We start from the raw sequence: 19,754 nt of genomic DNA on the forward strand, positions 1-19,754 counted from the left end.
CACTGGGTGCGGCGTTTATTTCAGCGGCGGCCAGTTTCCCCGGACTGGTCTAAAATTAAGGTGAGAACCCTGAGTGGAAACTGGAGAGGCCACTCCCTCGCCACAAGGAAGTTTGGCCCCTGAACCTGCCCCTTTGGTCCGGCTCTGGGAGGTCCCAGCGGACTGGCCGGCCGAGCAATCCTGTTGTTCTCATTGCCACCCAGGCTGCTTCAGGGAGGCGAGGGCCTTTGTCTAAAGAGGGCCGCCCCACTCCTGCTGGCGGTCCAGGAATGTCCTGGAGTAATTAGGGCTGATGTAACCCCTTATTTTTGTCTAGGGGGTGATTCAGGTAGAGAAAGGCCTATATCTAAAGGAGGCAGCCCCATGGATCGAGCGAGAAGTTCTGACCCCACAGTAAAGGTAGAACTTTCAGTGCTGATAAGGGTCCCTCTCCTTAAAATAGGGAGCTGTGCAGAGCAGTACCTGGCTCTCGTATCAGGGAGTCCTCCAGTGAGGTACCCAGATGTGCAGCACAGTGACTTCTTTTCTAGTACTCTGGGAGGTGAAACCTTTGCTTTAAGGCTTGTAGATTCAGGTAACTGGAGGAATACCGAATTCTACCTGGAATCAAGTTCAAAGCCCTGAATGAGGTCTGAGGGAGCCACTGCCTCCAGAACAGTGGGGTTGAAGGGTCTCACCCCTGCTGTTAGCAGGCATAAGCCCCTGTCAGCTCACTCTAGCTGTTAACTCAGGCCTTAGAAATGTGAGCATCTTTGTCTAAGGGTCATCATGGTCTCAGATCAGCAGAGGGCAGAGCCCCAGGAAGGGTTTGGAGTCAAGGTGAAGATCTTGAGTAAGGAAATGGGAGACCACTCAATACCCAATTGAAAGAGTAGCCGAAGGCACCTGGGGGCTCAGTCAGTTAAGTGTCTACCTTCTACTTAGGTCGTGATCCCAGCGTTCTGGGATTGAGCCCCAAATCAGATTTCCTGCTGAGTGGAGAGTCTGCTTCTCCTTCTCTCTCTGCCTTTCCCCCCAACTCGTGTTCTCACTCTGCTCTCCCTCTCTCTCAAATAATAAACTTTTTAAAAAAATAAAAAGGAAGAGTAGCCCATGATGCCAACCCCTCTGTTAGTCCTGGGAGTCCTAGGATTACTGTGTCTTCCTCCACTGGGTTCTCAGGACACCTGGCTGAACAAGAGCAACAGCATTTTGGGGTCCTAGAACTGTGCTCTCATGGAAATCTGCAAAGGTGGCTCCTTAAAAGCCAAGGTGTTCTCTCCCTGCTGAGACGCTCACACTCTCATCTTCTCTGCTCCAGGTACCAGCATCTCCTGCCTTCCAGCTCACTCTTGTGCCTGCTGTCCCTGACCCAGTCATGCCTCGGGGCCAGAAGAGTAAGCTCCGTGCTCGTGAGAAACGCCGCCAGGCCCGAGGTGAGCCCCAGAGCCTTGAGGGTCCTCAGGCCACTGCAGCAAATGTTGAAGAGTCCTCTGACTCTCCTGTTTCTGGGGATACTCTCCCGAGTCCCCCTGCTGCTGACACTTCCCAGGAGCCTCGGGGATCCCCAGCCACTAGCTCTCCTACTGCAGGTGTTTCACGCCCAAGATCTAATGTAGATGCCAAGAGCCAAGCTGAGAAAACGAAAAATTCCTCTCAGGCCTCAACTTCCCCTGAGAGTGCTCACAAAGATCTTCTAACCAGGAAGGTGGGGGTGTTGATGCAGTTCCTGCTAGAAAAGTATACAATGGGGGCACCCATTTTGAAGTCAGACATGCTGAAGATCATCCACAGAAGGTACAAGGAGCACTTTCCCGAGATCCTCAGGAAAGCCTCTGAGCACATGGAGCTGGTCTTTGGCCTGGAATTAAAGGAAGTCAAGCCCAGCGGTCACTCCTATATCCTGGTCAGCAGCCTAGACCTCACCGCTGATGGCAGTGTGAGCAGTGCCTGGGGCTTTCCTAAGAATGGGCTTCTCATGCCTCTTTTGAGTGTGATCTTCTTGAGTGGCAACCGAGCCTCTGAGAAGGATATCTGGGAATTCCTGAATATTTTGGGCATCTATGATGGCAGGAAGCATTCGGTCTTTGGGGACCCCAGGAAGCTCATCACCCAAGATCTGGTGCAGGAAAAGTATCTGGAGTACCGCCAGGCACCCGGTAGTGATCCTCCACGCTTCGAGTTCCTGTGGGGCCCGAGAGCCCACGCTGAGACCAGCAAGATGAGAGTCCTGGAGTTTTTGGCCAAGGTTCATGATACAGTCCCCAGCGCCTTCCCATTCCATTACGAAGAGGCTCTGCGAGATGAGGAAGAGCGGGCCCGAGCCAGAGCCACAGCTGCGGCTGCCTCTCCTACCCAGGCCGATGCACGTTCCCAGGTCAAGTCCAGCCTCTCCTCTCCTCCCTAGAGAGGGCTGAGGCAGATTCTTTGCTTTGTAGTTGTTGAGAGCTGCCAGCTTTTAAGTAGTGAGAGGCTAAGGTGGGGTTGGAGAGGCCATAATATATATCTTCTTTGTTTTTCTGTCGTATATTGGTAGCTTACAAATGTTCCTTTCAGGAAGAATGTTTATTTAGATTTAGAATCCAAGTTTATAAATGACATAGATCACACATTGCTGTTTATCAGATTTAAGAGTAAGAGTTTTGGTGTTGTATAATGAAGCTAGAAAATCCTTACATCTTCTTCGGGTTCCACAACAACATAATACGGCTTTGGAATGGAGATTTTTCTTAAGAGTTAGAGTTTTGGTGTTGTGTAATAAAGCTTGAGAATCTTTGCCTCTCCTTTGGATTCCAGAATAACACAATATGGCTTTGGAATGGGGATTTCCTTAAGAGTAAGAGTTTTGGTGTTGTGTAATAAAACTTTAAAATCCTTGCTGCTTCTTTGGGTTCCAGAACAAGATAATATGGCTTGTAATGGGGATTTTTCTTGCAAATATGAAAGAACTAGCAAAAATATAGCTGTAGTTTTAAAATAGAAACAAAGAAAAATGTAGTTAAATATTGGTTTGTTCTAGTCACTTTTCTCTTTCTCTTTGTAAAATTCAAGGATATATACCTGAATGTCCTTAACGTATTCAGGAATGCAGAAAAAATTAAATAGTAATAAATTACATTCTTTGCTCCATGCTCCATTTATTTTTATCATTAATTGAGGATCTGATCTTTGGAACGTTGTATGTTAGTAGTGATGATGCTAGGGATAAAGAAGACCCTGCATGTAGATTTTTAGAGTGTAAGAGCAGTTTTTATATAAGAATGATGGTGTGATGAACTCCAACATGTAAGTCAAATTTGAAAAAAAAAAAAGCAACGAGGGGGCGCCTGGGTGGCTCAGTGGGTTAGGGCCTCTGCTTTGGCTCAGGTTGTGGTCCCGGGATCCTGGGATAGAGCCCTTCAGCGGGAAGCCTGCTTCCTCCTCTCTCTCTGCCTGCCTCTCTGCCAACTTGTGATCTCTCTCTGTCAAATAAGTAAATAAAATCTTTTTTTTTTTTTTAAAAAAAAAGCAATGAGGAAGAGGAGCAAGTGAGAACAGTGATGTATAAATGATCTGAAGCAGGACACTTGGGGGTTCTTCTCAGTGGCATAGCTGCCATTCAAGAAGGTAGCACTGCAGTCTCTGACATCTCCTGGGTTAAAAAAAATTCCCAAAGATGAGGGTAGTTTCTTCTGGTGTGAAAAAAAGCATAATAATAACTGTCATTTATTAAAGACCCAATATTTGCCAATCACTGTGCCAGGTGCTTCACATACATTATATATGTTCCAACAGTCCTACAGGACAGGTCTTCTCCAACCTACTTGGCAGATGAAGAACTTGAAATATTCTCAAGTTCACATAAGTTGGTGGAGTGGCAGAACCAGGGGTAAAGCCCGGTCTGATTCCTCTGGCGCCCACGCTGTAGCACTCCTCGCAGCCTGAGGCCAACCTTCTGTCTCTCAATTCCTTTCTCTTCTCACTATTCCAGGATGGCTTTGAGGCAATGAAAGAAGGACCCTGTGGCCGAAGTACTAAAAGCAGGTCTAAAGAAGGAAGGTGCAAATGAAAATCAAACACAATTTGGGGGTTCATGGGGTTCATTTTCCTAGGATCCTCCTGCCCCTCACCCCAGGGTCCCTTGAGAGCTGGCTCTGCCCTGGTCTCAGCACTTGTGTGGAGTCCCCAGTCCCGGCACTTTCCTGCATGACAGCTCCCTCCGCTGGGACTTCCCCGCTGGGCCTTTGTGTCCAAACTAGGATCTGACCTGCTGGCCAGCTCTCCTCTGTTGTCCTCCTCTGGAGGCTACACCTGATTCTGGTGGAAGAGACAGCTGCTGTCCCTTGGCCTCCCCTGACTCAGAGCATTCCAACTCCCTGCAGCTTCCATCTCTCCCCCTGGCCTCTCTCAGACTGCAACTGATGCTGAGAGTGAGATTTAGACACCTCCTTATCTCCCCTATGTGCTTCCACTTCACTCAAAGTGTATGTGTGTGTGTGATTTGCCAAATCAGCTATTATGTAAACTCTGATTCGGCATGAGATCTACAGGGCCTTTGTTTAGAACTCTGAGTCTGGAGAGGACTTTTTTAGGAAACAACCTGATATTTGCAGTAGGGTTTTGATGGAGTATCTTACTTGAATGTGGCCATGGAATCCACACACGGATGAGTAAGGTTAACTAAGCGGTCAAGAACCAAAACCTCCCTCCTAGGTGGTAGATGAGGAAGGACCGAGGAAATCACTGTGTAAGTAAATGTTTACTGAGGGTGAATTTTTAAAACCCATCTTGGAGTCCTTAGCAGACATGCTGGCTTTCAATAAAAAGGAAAAAGAATTCACCATTCTTCCAGGGAATCTTGTCTGTATCTGTCTCAGGGAAATGCTGTTTTCACAGTATGCTTAATGGCACCTGTTCCAGTGTTCAAACAAGCTCAGTCACGAGTCATATGGTGGTTAGTCATGATTTTGATCATGCATCAAAAGGTAGGAGAAAATTCTCAGCCTACTGAGATTTTATAGGTTATTATAAATGGCTATGCCAAAGGATGCTATTGAGGGACAAGGGGTGCGCCCTCCCTGCTAAGATTTATAGGGAAGATTTACAGGGTGCTCTTAATTGAGCACCTACAATTTGGTAGGAGTGATTCCATTCCCAGTCCACTAATAGTTAAGAAGGGTCATTTGACTAACCCCTCCCATGGATGTATGAGTAGAAGCATGTTTGTCCCCTCCAGGCCAAGGCACAAGACAGCCAGTATGCCACTTCCATGCTCTCTCTTCTATTCAGCGGCAAACATGGGGAGCCCATGTGATGATGGAGACAGCCTGGATCCCTGGTCACCTGATAGCAGTGAGTCTCTGCCAACCTCCATCAGGTTTTATGTACGGAAGAAAGTTCTTGCGTTAAGCCACTCAATTTTCAGGTTTTCTCTGTTTTGTCAAGTAGCAGTAGCTTTATCTGAGTAAAACACAACTGTTTTTTCTTTTGTTAGGCTCATTTAAACATTTGTCGTGAGACCAAACTTCGTCATTACACAAAGCTATTAGTAGTGTATATATTCTTGTTATACAAAGTTCTAACACAGGTCAATCATAGTCTGCCCCCTCCCCCATAACATTTCTCCAAATTTCAACCCCATTTTCAAAAGTAACCACAATGAACAGTCTGCTGTGTGTCATTTTAAAGCTGATTTGAGACTTTCTCGTGTATAGATGTACTGTAAAAATATAGAGTTTTAGGCACACATAGGTAACAATATGCATATTGTTACACTTACATATGCATACAATATGCATATTGCACATACAATATGCATATTGTTATAACTTACACTTATAATTTAAGTAAATACAGGATCTTTCCATGACACCTCATATAAGACCTGCCTCACTTTCTAAAACTGCTATATCACTATTAGAAAAAGTCCCAGCCATTCCTTTCTCTGGTCCTGGCAACTGACAGCGTGAAGCAAAACCATCTTAGCCAGTAGATCTACGGGAGCAAAGGGCTGATGTGTTAAGATGCTGAGTTTTGCAGTTGCTCATCAGGCACAAGAAGATTACTAATCAGCACCTGTAAGGTTAGCAGTGGTTACAAGCCATTCATATTTGAATTTTTTTTTTTACCTTCTTTGTTTTCTATATTTTCTATACGTAGCACATATTATTCTTAAAAATACTATAAAAGGTTAAGAAAAACTTTAAAAAGGCACAAGAAATTCTAATTATAGATGTTAGGGAAACCTTTAAAATGGGAAAAATAATTTATGAAGTAAGAGTTAAATGACAATTTCACCTATAAAATACCAAAAAAGTTGCATTACTCATAGACAGTTCTCTCTTAAGATGGCAGATTAACAAAGAGAAAATTTATATCAGAGGATAAAGTCCCAGTAGTTCATGGCTTCCTGCATAGTTCATGGAGCATATTTATCTCATACCATCTAGAAAGGCAATATGCAGTATGTAGGAGCATGGGGTTTTAGAACTAGATAGCTGGTGTTTGAATCCTAGCTCTACCATTTACTAGCTGTGTGATCTTAGATAAATTACTTAACCACTCTGTGCTGGTTTTCCTACCTGTAAAATTGAGATGATAATTGCATCTCACTATTTTTTTAAGATTTTATTTATTTATTTGACAGAGAGAAATCACAAGTAGATGGAGAGGCAGGCAGAGAGAGAGAGAGGGAAGCAGGCTCCCTGCTGAGCAGAGAGCCTGATGCGGGACTCGATCCCAGGACCCTGAGATCATGACCTGAGCCGAAGGCAGCGGCTTAACCCACTGAGCCACCCAGGCGCCCCGCATCTCACTATTTTGAGGATTTTATGTAAGGCATTCAGAACAGAGCCCATAAATTCATAAACATTATATATATATATAGATAGATATATCTAATATATATAAACTATTATTTTATTATCAAAGCATGTTGCTGAGTTTTCATTTTGTATGTTGAGGAGTTAACTTTTACTACAGTGAGAATATGAACCCTATGGATAACCTTAACACTTAAAAACCAACATGTAGGAGTATAACCCCTGAGAAGTATCTGTCACATCTGGAGTCCCTAAAACACTATACAAGTATTCTCATTAATACTGTCAATAAAAATAATGACATAATGTTTATGTATTAGCTGTGGTTATCAGAAAAATTTCTTAACCTTAGTATTTCATTCCCCATTGTATAGGATAAATGAGGTAAAGTGGTGCCTGGGTGGCTCAGTCGGTTAAGTATCTGCCTTTGCCTCAGGTCAGGATCTCAGGGTCCTGCGACTGAGTCCTGCACTGGGCTCCCTGCTCAGTGGAGAGGCTGCTTCTCTCTTTCCCTCTGCCCCTCTCCCCCAGCTCATTCTCTCTCTCTCAAATAAGCAAATAAAATCTTTTTAAAAAAAAGATAAATGAAGTGCATTCAATAGATAGATATTTTTCTGTCATTAGTAAATAGTTAAGAAGAATTGAGGAACTTGGCTTTCACTTGGACTAAGTAAGACTTAAGGAGAATTTAGTACCCAAGGATACTTCTGAATGCAGTTTTTTAAAATATAAATCTGAGAAGGTTTTGGTGATCTCTTCTGAGAGTGATATGGAAGAAGGACCGGAACACATTGGAGTGCTACATACTCAGAGCCTCGTTTTCATGGATATATTATATTTTGAGTGATTTTTAAACTTAATTTTTCCAAGTTGGAACATTTCATTCATTCATTCATTCACTCATTTATTTTTTATTTCTTTTCAGCATAACAGAATTCATTGTTTTTGCACCACACCCAGTGATCCATGAAATACGTGCCCTCCCCAATACCCGCCACCTGGTTCCCCCAACCTCCCACCCCCGCCCCTTCAAAACCCTCAGGTATTTTATTTATTTTTTTAAATTTTATTTACTTATTTGACAGAGATCACAAGTAGGCAGAGAGGCAGGCAGAGAGAGAGAGAGAGGAGGAAGCAGGCTCCCTACTGAGCAAAGAGCCTGATGCGGGACTCGATCCCAGGACCCTGGGATCATGGCCTGAGCCGAAGGCAGAGGCTTTAACCCACTGAGCCACCCATGAGCCCCAAGCTGGAACATTTTAATTATTAGCCTCATAAGATGTTTCATTTTTATTTATACAAATATTTGGCATCTATGATTAGATGTGTATATTTGAGTTAGTTGGACTTCCATTATTATGCATCAATGTACTTTTGGAATTTGGCATTCTTCTTTTTCAAATCAAATGCATATATACCTGGAAGAGCTTCCTACTTTACCATTGTGCCTTATGTAAAATGACATTTAGTTTGTTTCTCCTTGGTTAGAATAAATAAGGTAAGCCGTATTTATGTCCTGAAATAATATGTATTTTTTGCCTAGCCATATTGTAGGTTAAATAGGCTGTAGGATCTGGCCTAGGAAACAAATCATCCTTTGTTATTTCTTTCTAGTCAGGAAAGGGCAGCCAGAATTCTAAACAATCAACTTTAGAACTCAATACATAGGATAAAAGTTGTTTAGAAATTGAGATCTCTTGCACATAGGGAAAAGTATTAAGATTTCTCTTCTTGCAAAACAAATGGAAAACTCAGGCAAAGACAACTTAGTCATGATTTGTATCATCATCTCAAGATTTCAAGTCAAACTACGAGTATAATATATTGTTATTGTGTATGCGTGTGTTGTGATGTCAATTTCCAGTTCAAGTTAACTCCACTGACTTTATTAATCTGAAAAACACATTTGTTAGCCAAATCCAAAAGGCATTGCAGAATCTCTGTCAGACTGTTATAACTGTAACCCCCTAAATTGTTTGGACTTACTGGCTCAATAATTCCACATCTGGAAATCTGTGGAAAGTTCTCTTTTCTGGAACTCTAGAACAGAGTGGATGACACTGTTGTGACTGTTCTCTCCTCTGCCAAATGTGCTACTGCCTTGGCTTTTGTAGTAGTCATGATAGGCTAGGCTATGTTAGAGGGTCCAACTAATCCTGAAATCTCAGTGTGATACAACAGAGGTATTATTTTTCGAGGACACTACATGTTCGGTGGGTATGGGGGAGAGAAGCCAATTAAGGTTTGTTCTGGGACTTGCCTACTCCCTGAGGCAGGGGAGAGTGGTCAGAAATTCTCTAAGGGGCTTTTCTCTGATTCAGGAAACCTATTACTTCTGTTCCTATTCCATCACCTAAAACTAGTCATGTGTCCTTGATTAGCCTCAAGGGGGTCTGAAAAATTGAGCATTCCATGTGCTTAAGGAGAAATATGGAATTGGATTTGGTGAGCATAGCATTATCTCCACTAGAGCTTTCAAGACACCACCCCATCCTGGTTCTTTTTCTACCTCTCAGACTTTTTTTCCTCCATCTTCTCCATGGACTTCCTCTCCACATCACCCTTTACACATTGGTGTTCCTCAAGTTACCATTTCCAGTCCACTATTTTTTCTTTCCATAACTGTCCCCAGGTAATTTCATTTACTCTGTCAATTCTAACTGCCAGCTATGTGATATGCTAACTTCCATATCTATTATCCCAAGCTCTGACCTACCCACAAAACTTTACACATAGGTCTATGATTGGTTCATAGATACCTCAAATTCAGTGTGGCAAAACCTAAACTCATTGTTTTCTCCCAAAACTCCTCCACCTCCTCCTATAATCTTTGTCCCAGACGGTGGTAGGGCCAGGTCTCCAAGTCTAGATTCCCCCCTATCATTCCTATTCCTTAACTGTATATGCCATCTTGGCTAGACTATGGTGTCCAGTTGTTTGGTCAAACATCGATCTAGATGTCACTGTGATGGTATTTTTTAATTTTTTTAAAAGATTTTACTTATTTATTTGACAGAGAGCTAGAAGAGGTAGGCAGAGCGACAGGCAGAGGGAGAGGGAGAAGCAGGCTTCCTGCCAAAAAGGGAGCCCAGTGTGGGGCTTGATCCCAGGACCCTGAGATCATGACCTGAGCTGAAGGCAGCTGCTTAACCGACTGATTCACCCAGGCACCCCTTGAAGGTATTTTTTAGCTATAACTAGTATTTAAATCCACAGGCTCTAAGTGAAGCAGATTACCATCTATAGTGTGTTTGGGCCTCATCCAATCAGTTGAGGGTCCCAAGTGCAAAGACTGTGGTCTCCCAGATGAATCTGGCTTTGAGATTAGACCACAAAAACCCTTTCTCAGTTTCCAGTCTGCCTGCCCTGCTCTGAAGATTGCAAACTCAAGACTGTAACATCTGAATTTCTAGCCCACTAGCTTGCTCTGTGGATTTCTGACTGGCCAGGAACAGAAATATATACATTCTACTGGCTTGCCCTACTGTATATATATATATCCCTCCTATTGGTTCTTGTTTCTTCAAGAACCCTGACTAATACACTACCATACACACTCCGGGCACTTAAAACCCAATATGTCAAAAAGAACTTATGGGCTCTTCCTGAAACCTGGGGCCTTCAGGCCTCATTTCAGTAAATGTTCCTACTACCTACCCTGTTGCTAACATCAGAAAACTAGGCATTGTTCCTCTTCATCACCTTTCCAAACTATAACTAAGAATCAAGCCCCGTTAATTCTATATTAAATATTAGTTACAGCCTTCCATATTCTCTTCCATTTCACTAAAGTTACTCACCCTCATCCATCTTTGATTTCTTTGTCTTCTAACTACTGATCTCCCTGGATCTGCTTTCATGCATCCTTTCCAGTGCTTTCTTCTTCAAGCTTTATGACCTATATTACAGCACCACTTTTATGACGCAATTTTGAGCTTCTTTTGCATAAATTTTCAATGGTGGTTTAGATGGTCCTTGAGATATTTTCCAATTATCCCATTCCTATTTTGTGCCATAGCACTCTGTTTTGTTGAGGGTATTATAGGAATCTTCAGAATTCCAGTAATCTACTTAGAGAATCCTGAAATTTGGGAGTAGATTGACTTTTGAAGGATTTGGTTAGAAAAGGAAAGCAAGCATCAGTGTCGTTTCTTGATCTTACACAGCCAGGTGGCAGTATTGCTTCTTGGAAGATAGTCATCGGAGGTCTGTAGGTTTGGAACTGGGTTTGGGGCTTGACCCTGGACCTTTAGTTTATTCTGGTGGATCCAATCTACCAGCAACTTATTTCTCCCCAGTCATGTCACTGGAGCAACAACACATGCTTGATTCCTTACCTTTTTCAAGTATCTTTTTTTTTTTTTTAAACACACCTCTGATTCCCTGCATGAAAAAAAAGTTTTCCCTAAAAGAAAGATGAGATGAGGAACAATTAAAATCCAGTTCCCAGTTGTCCTTCCTACAGAAACACTCATTATGGAGGAAGCAATTGTAGTACTGTTGCAACAGACTTTAGAAAACTGATTTGAAACTTATAGCAAAAAACCATGTAAAGCCTTTCAGTTCAATCCATGTGGCTACAGGGTAATTAGTGAAATCCAGATTAATCAGAAACTTGCTAGGCATCAGGGTGATTTGACTAACAGCCTGGAAAGTTACAAAATAACTGGGTAATGAAGTGGATCTGACTATAATGTGCAGGATTGCTCCTGGGATTGTATAGAAAATCATTACTCAGACAGATGCTGTATCTTGTGGACAAGAGATATTCAAAACTGGAAATACTGTATCTTTCCCATCTGACTCTGCTTCATGCCCCCAAGCACCAAGGATTGAAGGGCAACCTTAGAGAGGGAGGTATTTTAGTCAGTTCTTTCCAGATCTAATCTGATTTGTCATCCAAGGTGGAGGGTGTGTTCTTTGTTATTCTAGGGTTTTGTCAAACATCACTGTATCTGACTCTCATAAAAAAGAAACCGTCTCAAGGAGGAATAACAGCTAACTCTCTCATTGTTTGACGATGAACTTGAAGTTCCAAGATGTGAAATTCTAGATTTGAATGTGGTTACCAAAAGCACATAAAGACAAGTTTTCTTTCATCAGTGATGCCTCTGGGCATTGCCAGGTACCCATAACCAGGCTGCAGCTGAAAAATCCTCTGTGACTTTTCTCAGACAGAGTGGAAAACTACATGCACACATTATTGGACAAATCATCAGCCTCACAAGTGACATGAGCACATTTCTGTCCAGGTGAAGTTCTCAGAGATAAGTTAAGTGCAAACAGCATCCACTGCTTATTAAAAAGGAGAAGTTTCACTCTAACAAGAAAAGTTAGCCTTAGGCATGAGGAAAATAGGTGTCTGCATATGTGGCAAGATTCAGGAAGCATCTGAGCAGCTTCTTGCCCTACCCTGATACAATTCAAATAGATCTCTATCCCCCTCTTGCCATTCCCCCAAGGGGGAGGGCAAGCACAGGGCCAGAGGTAGATGGTACTGCCCTTAGAGCACAGTGTGTGTATGCTAGACCCAATGAACATGTGGGACATTTGGAGAAAGGAGAGGCAAAAAGACAGAAAGCAACTTCCTGGGAATTGAGACTCGAAACACAAGCAGAGTCTAGTTCAACTTCCCTGTGAGAAATTAGCAAGTAGAAAACAATCAACAACAATAATAAAATTGGTTCCTTAGAAATTGCAAGGCTCGGGTGCCTGGGTGGCTCAGTGGGTTAAGCCGCTGCCTTCGGCTCAGGTCATGATCTCAGGGTCCTGGGATCGAGTCCCGCATCGGACTCTCTGCTCGGCAGGGAGCCTGCTTCCCTCTCTCTCTCTCTGCCTGCCTCTCCGTCTACTTGTGATTTCTCTCTGTCAAATAAATAAATAAAATCTTAAAAAAAAAAAAAAGAAATTGCAAGGCTCTATGGTTGGTAAGGAAGGATAGAAATAAAGAAAACATTGTCCTCAGGGAGTTTCCAGTTTACCTTGAGAGATAACATGTATACATATAAAACCACACATAACTGTCCAAGGCAGTACATCACACTTAAGAAATGACTGATCTTAGAGTGAAGGGCTTGAGTCCAGTGATTAGAAGTCTCTCTTTCTTTGTTTCCTTTATGTTTATCTTGTAAGACTTGGGGTCATGGGGGAATTTTTCTGTGGTTAGATTTAAAATTTCAGAAGGGGATAGATGAAAGGTGACAGGTATTATTTATTTCTTAAAACCAAAACAAAGGTAAAGTGATAATCTGACTCCCCTCTCGTTTCTCCATGCCTAGCTATAAAATACATCATTCAATCAGCAAGAATTAATTGAATGCCAGTTATTGGTGAGATGCCCTATATTTGTGTGGCATTTAAGAAATGACAAAAACAGGGGTGCTTGGGTGGCTCAGTTGGCTGGGTGTCTGACTCTTGGTTTCAGCTACGATCATGATCTCCGGGTCCTGAGACAGAGCCCCACATCAGGCTCTGCACTCAGCAGGGAGTCTACTTATCCCTCTTTATCCCTCCTTCTCTGCCCCTCCGCCCTCTAAAAATAAATAAATTTTAAAAATCTTTTAAAAAAGAAAAGACAAAATCACATGCATGTTTGTGTTTTCCATGCATCCTCATAATTTCTCTGCACAGATCAGTGGGGCAGAGATTATTCTGGCACTTTATGGTTGAGAGCCCTGAACAAACTGTCAAAGTCAAAGACCCACTCATCCACGATGATGATCAGTGGATGTTTCTGCCATCAAAGTTCCTTGCCCCCATAGGGGTAGAAACATGAGTCATACACATGGCAAAAAGGTATGCTATAGGGAGAGAATAAAATTTAAAAGTCACTTAACTATGAATTAGAAGATTCTAATTTGTGTCTTGATGCTGATTACAAATGAATCTGTAGAAGTTACTTGACTTCTTGGGACCCTATTTTTTTCATCCATAAAACTAGGCAATAGCTTGCTTCAAAGTATTGCTCAGAGGTTCACATCAAATATATACAGACAAGCTTTAGAAAGAATAAAGCATAAAGTTCTATTGTATGTATGTATTCTATTCTATGTAAATATATAAATGCATATATTTATATATAACATATTTTGTGATATATAATATAGACATGTACACAATTTTAGTTAATCTCCACAAGAACTTTTCAAGTAGTAATATTATTCCATTTTACAGATGAAGAAAACTGAGATTTTTTTTTTAAAGATTTTATGTATTTATTTGACAGAGAGAAATCACAAGTAGACGGAGAGGCAGGCAGAGAGAGAGAGAGAGAGAGGGAAGCAGGCTCCCTACTGAGCAGAGAGCCCGATGCGGGACTCGATCCCAGGACTTTGAGATCATGACCTGAGCCGAAGGCAGCGGCTTAACCCACTGAGCCACCCAGGCGCCCTAAGCATCTCACTCTTGATTTCAGCTTGGATCATGATCTCAGGGGTGAGATCGAGCCCCATGTTGGGCTTCATGCTGGGCGTGAGGCCTACTTAAGATTCTCTCTTTCCTTCTGCCTCTCTAAAAAAAAATAACAAAACCAAAGAGGTTTAATCAGTTGTCCAAGTTTACATACTTATAAATAGCAGGGCCTGTATTCAATCTAAGGCATTTTTTACTTGAAAGCCTCTATGCTTTCTTATGCTTCCCTTTAAAACATACTATAATTACTAGATCCTATTTAATTCTATTTTTAATTTTCTGAGGAACCCGTGAACTGTTTTCTGCTGTAGCCACACCAGTTTGCATTTCCAGTAACAGTGCGCAAGGCTTCCCTTCTTTCCACATCTTCACCAGCACTCCTTGTTTTTTGTTTTTGCTTTTAGCCATTTCTGATAAGTGTGAGGTGATAACTCATTGTGGTTTTGATTTGCATTTGCCTGATGATTAGTGACGTTGAGAATCTTTTCATTTATCTGTTGGCCATCTGGATGTCTTTCTTGGAAAATGAATCTTCAGGTCCTGTGCCCATTTTTAATTGGATTCTTTTTTTTTTTTTTTTTTTTTTTTGTGGCGGCATCTGTAAGTTATTTGTATATTTTGGATATTAACTCCTTATTTGATGTACCACTTGCAGAGATCTTCTCCCATTCAGTAGGTTGTCTTTTTGTTCTATTAATGTTTTCCTTCAATGTGCAAAAGCTTTTTTAGTTGTGTAGTCGTAACAGTTTAATTTTGCTTTTGCTCCCTTTGCCTAAGAAGACCTATCTGGAAAAATGTTTCTACAGCTAATATCAAAGAAATTACCACCTATTTTTTCTTCTAGGACTTTTATGGTTTCAGGTCTCACATTTGGGTCTATAAGCCATTTCGAGTGTATATTTGTGTGTGCTGTGAGAGAGTGGACCAAGTTCATTCTTTTGCATATAACTGTCCAGTTTTCCTCAATTTTGATACCTCCGGCTTCATTTTGTTTTTCTTTTTCAAGATTACTTTGGCTATTTAGTACACCTAAAACTAGTATAACACTGCATGTTAAGTGTATTTCAGTTATATATGTATAATTGAAGTATGCATATGTCATTATCATAGGAGTTCAGGGGAAACTAGAATTCATGGGCAATCAGAAAGCCTACTTTTCCAATTCCAGTTCTATCAAGAAACCACTTATCTATTTCACTTACTTCGTTTAGTCACTCAGATGCAGTCTCCAGATCAGTAAATTGAGAACATTGATCTAGATAATTTCTAGAGTCTCTTTAGCTCTTGAGTGACTGATTTTTCTCATTTTGTCTGGGATTGTCCCAGTTTCAACACTGAAAGTTCCATATCCCAGGAAATCCCTCAGTCCAGGGGTTTCTGTCAACATTCTGTGATTCCATATTAGGGGAAAGCTCTGTGGAAGAGGTGAAGGTTGAACTGAACCCTGCAGTATTTAAATAGGCAGAGGGGCACCTGGGTGTCTCAGTCGGTTGAACACCCAGCTCTTGATTGCAGCTCAGGTGGTGATCTTGTGGGCCATGGGATCAGATTGCATGTTGCAATCCATGCTTGGAGGGGGACTGCTTGAGGGTTCTCTCTCTCTCCCTCCCTCCCTCTAATCACTCTGTCTAAAATAGGTGCATAAATATTTTAAAAATAAATAAACAGACAGAAAATAAAGAATTCTCATCAAAATAGATGGAGGACCAGTACCACGTCAAATAGTGATTAGCAAGCCACATAGACATAAGGAGGTAAGAGATGAGATAGAAAACAAAGACCACATAGGACCATGTTAGGGGAAATTAAACATTGGAATTTAGACTCCATGTGAACCTCAATGCCAAGTCTTTATCTATGGATTCTTTGTAAAAACAATGATGATATTAGAAAATATTTGTTGACTGCTTACTGTACATCAGGCCCTATGCTAAGCCCTTAACATGTTTTATCACTTCTAATTTTCCCAACAGGTTTAACTACCAGTAAAATTAGTAACTCCATTTTAATGATTAGAGAAAAGTAAGGATTATAGGGTTTCAGGGAACTGCTGAAGGTGATACAGCTAGCATGTAACAGGGCTAGGATTTGGACCTTGTCCCTTTCAGGCCAAGCCCTTAACACTGACACTGTACCCTCATTTAATACTTATACTTCCCTATTATGTGTGCTCAAATAATACCTCACTATTCCCCATATTTAATTCTAAAAGGGGGACTTAGTTCTTAGCAACTTTTATTATTCTTTAAGCCAGCCATTGTGCTATGACTATTGATGGCAACATAAATTAGAATTTCATGTCAGTTTGGGAATTGGAAATCTCCTGCTGGGGGATCTGCCCTCTGGAAGGTCACCACCAGCCACTGCCTACCATTTGCAAATAATGGTGCCCAGTTATGCTCTCTCCAATTCTCACAGCTTTTCTATATAAAACCAATAAGAAAGGATTCACTCAGTTTAAACACTGTATAAACATTTAGGATACAATTTTATGTTTTTCTATCTTTGGCCCAAGAAATAAAGGATCAAAAAACCAATGTATCACCTTCTAGCTGTTGATGATAACCCACCAAATTAGGAAGATAGCCAGGTTTAGGGAATGTAATAAAGTTATAAAATGAGATGGAGACAAATTGAATGTAATTTAATTTAAATATTAATTTAAAACTTCATCTTCCTGGGAAAGGAACTGTGTAGCCCATTACAGATACTTTTATTGCATCCATTGCAAAGACGAAAAAGAATGTAGAAAAGAAGGAGGCCTTTAGGAGAATCCATTTACTTTCACAGAAAAATTACAAATAAATGTGATAATCCTAATGAGGCTTAAGAAATGATCATTTTTACAATGAATAAACCGATAGTTTTCCCTATAACAACATTAGCTTAGTGAAGTTAGATATTTAAATGTAGTCTATACTTCACATTTAATAACCCTTTTAGAAAGTTAATATATATTTATTCTTGATTTTTCTCTCTATTAAGCACTCAATTGCAAAGAGATGATAGTGTAGAGTAATTGATGGTTGGAAGTCATTCTGTTCTACGTCTAAGTATATCTGATACTAAAGGAGAGAAAAATAACTACACACTGGAGAAATTTGCAAAACCTCCATGCACTTACGACAAACAGTATTATACAAACTACCCTGGAAATGAAATAATGTGCTTCGATAACTGAATGCCATTCTCCCAGCTGCAATAAGTTCACATAGAAATCTTGAAGTGATGAAATTAATTTTACCCACTTACTCTGAAGATGGTTATAATTAAAAGTATACTTTATCTGTGGAGTTAAGCCCTGGCTTTTTTTTTTTTTAATTTTTTATTTTTTATAAACATATATTTTTTATATACATATATTTTTATCCCCAGGTCTGTGAATCATTTAGAAGTTTCAATGTCTCTTAAAAGTATTAACTTGAAAAGGCTAGTTCCTCTCTCTAAAATATGTTAGGTAAAAACTGCTAAAGCCGAGTGTCTCATCCCTGAACGTCAGGGTGTATGTTCTTTGCAATCTGAGATGTATGGTGCCTGAGCCCCACTGACTGTCTTCTCTCACTTCATCTCTATCCTTCGGGTAGGGGAAGATCAGCTAAGGGACCGTTAGACACCTTTTTGGTACCCACTTCCCCTGAAAACCTTATATAGAGGGTCTGTTCTCAGAAGCAAAATATTAGAGCAGGAAAAGCCCCCTATAATAATGGTATATTATAATTTTAATTAGATTAGTAATTTAATCATGCAAATGTAGAAATTGAGTGACTGGGAGTGTAAAGGATCTTAATGTGGTTCAGAGACCTGGAGATCTTTGATTGAGACGGAAGAATCAAGGAGGATGTAAAATCTGTTTTCTGGAATTGGAATAGCTGTCAAGTCAGAAGAGAGAGGTAGAGAAATGTGGCATATTCATCTTTGTATGCCAGCATCTACTTCGGTCCCTGACAGAGCTACTCTATGATACTTACTAATTGAACTGATTTGAATTTAACTATTCTTTTGAAGCTTCAGAGAGCAAAACTTAGATCAAAAAATAAGTCACAGGGAGGTAAACTCTGGCTAAGCAGAAGGCAAGGCTGCCAGTGAATTACAGCTGTACAAAACAGACTTCTTAGAGAAACAGTGAGATCCTACACCTGTTCAGGCAGAAGGTGTCTGGCCATCTGAGAGTGATACTGCCAAAACAGTTCCTACAGTTAATGGGGATAGGGAGGAAGTGTAAGTATTTCCCCTCTCCTAGTTCTAAGATGCTATAGTTATTTTGTGTGTACTCTGATTTTATTTTTTAGTATAATTAAGTTTGTTTGGGTGTCATCGTTGTAGGTCATATATATTTTTCAAAGTTAAGATTGTAATTTCCCAAGTACAACGCTACAATTTTGATCATATACACTGACTCGTGGAAACCTACTCATTTTCCTCATTTCTCATAATGAAGAGGGAGGTAGGTCCCCGAAACAGGGGTAGTATATGTGTCTTAAGAGAGGCAAACCTAAGAGACTCTAAACTCCCGGGAACAAACTGAGGGTTGCTGGAGGGAAGGGGGGGGTGTGTGCTAACTGGGTGATGGGCAGTAAGGAGGGCACATGACGGAATGAGCACTGGGTGTTCTATGTAACTGATGAATCACTGAATTCTACTCCTGGAACTAATATTACACTATATATTAACTAAGGAATTTAAATAAGAACTTAGAGAAAAATATTTAAGATATTTTAAAAAAATACATTGAACTAAGTCTGCTTTCTGAATATTTGCCTCACACTCAGTTTCTACCAGTACATCAAAATAGTAAACATGGTCTCTATGGGCTATTACGTTTTGTAAGTAAGTTTCTATGAAATTAATATAACCATTTCATTTCCTCTTTTACTGATTTTAGCATTACTTTTTTTGTGTTTGTTTTTTTCCACCACTTTTCACTCTCTAGGATTCACACACTGGATGTATTACTTCCAAGACGATGAGATACAGTACGTTGTATTATTTACACTTAGCAAGTATTGCATCAAAATCTACATAAACGTAATATCAAACCTTGGTTAATATTTGTTTTTGTCCAAATGCAGATGCAACAAATAAGGAGTTGCAGGGAAACGTACTAATAGGTTGTAGTATCTCCGATACATTATTAAATTGCATGAGGATTAAAAGAGCTCCTCGGCATGCTCCAGAAAACTCTCCTCCTTTCCCATGGTAATAGCAATTTACAAGTTTACGAATGGTGCGTGTAGAATGCCAAATCCAAATCACACTCAGAATGTTCACTGGGGTTCTAGTATATCCTCCTTTCTTTCCCATAATCTCATATTCTGCAGAATCTTCCAGATGTCCACCAAGGTCTCCTTTTCCCGTAAAGCCATCCCTGGTGGGCCCACCTCTCCTGTATGAAGATCTCACTCCAATAACTAGTGTTTTCATAGTTTTTGCACAATGTGCAATTACTGTTCAGTCAAAATTGAATAAAAATTATTAATAAATAATACCTTGTACTCTAGCCAAACTACACAGTGTACTGTGTCATTCCCCAAGTGTTTCTTCTATCTTCTCAGTGCAAGAGAGTGG

The 19,754-nt window shown here is 40.7% G+C and overlaps 1 protein-coding gene across 1 annotated transcript; it reads left to right on the plus strand.

Moving 5' to 3' along the window:
- On the plus strand, positions 1-2,868 carry LOC131821518 (melanoma-associated antigen B2-like). Its single transcript, XM_059157672.1, has 2 exons — positions 1-60; positions 1,301-2,868. The coding sequence occupies exon 2, from the start codon at positions 1,358-1,360 to the stop codon at positions 2,384-2,386; it is 1,029 nt and encodes a 342-aa protein (XP_059013655.1). The 5' UTR covers positions 1-60; positions 1,301-1,357; the 3' UTR covers positions 2,387-2,868.
- Positions 2,869-19,754: the final 16,886 nt, after the last annotated feature.

This window comes from Mustela lutreola, chromosome X (genome assembly GCF_030435805.1).
Source record: "Mustela lutreola isolate mMusLut2 chromosome X, mMusLut2.pri, whole genome shotgun sequence".
In the NCBI taxonomy this organism is placed as follows: Eukaryota; Metazoa; Chordata; class Mammalia; order Carnivora; family Mustelidae; genus Mustela; species Mustela lutreola.

Coding starts and splice junctions, on each gene's coding strand:
- LOC131821518 (XM_059157672.1), top strand. CDS start 1,358: ATGCCTCGGGGCCAGAAGAGTAAGCTCCGTGCTCGTGAGAAACGCCGC.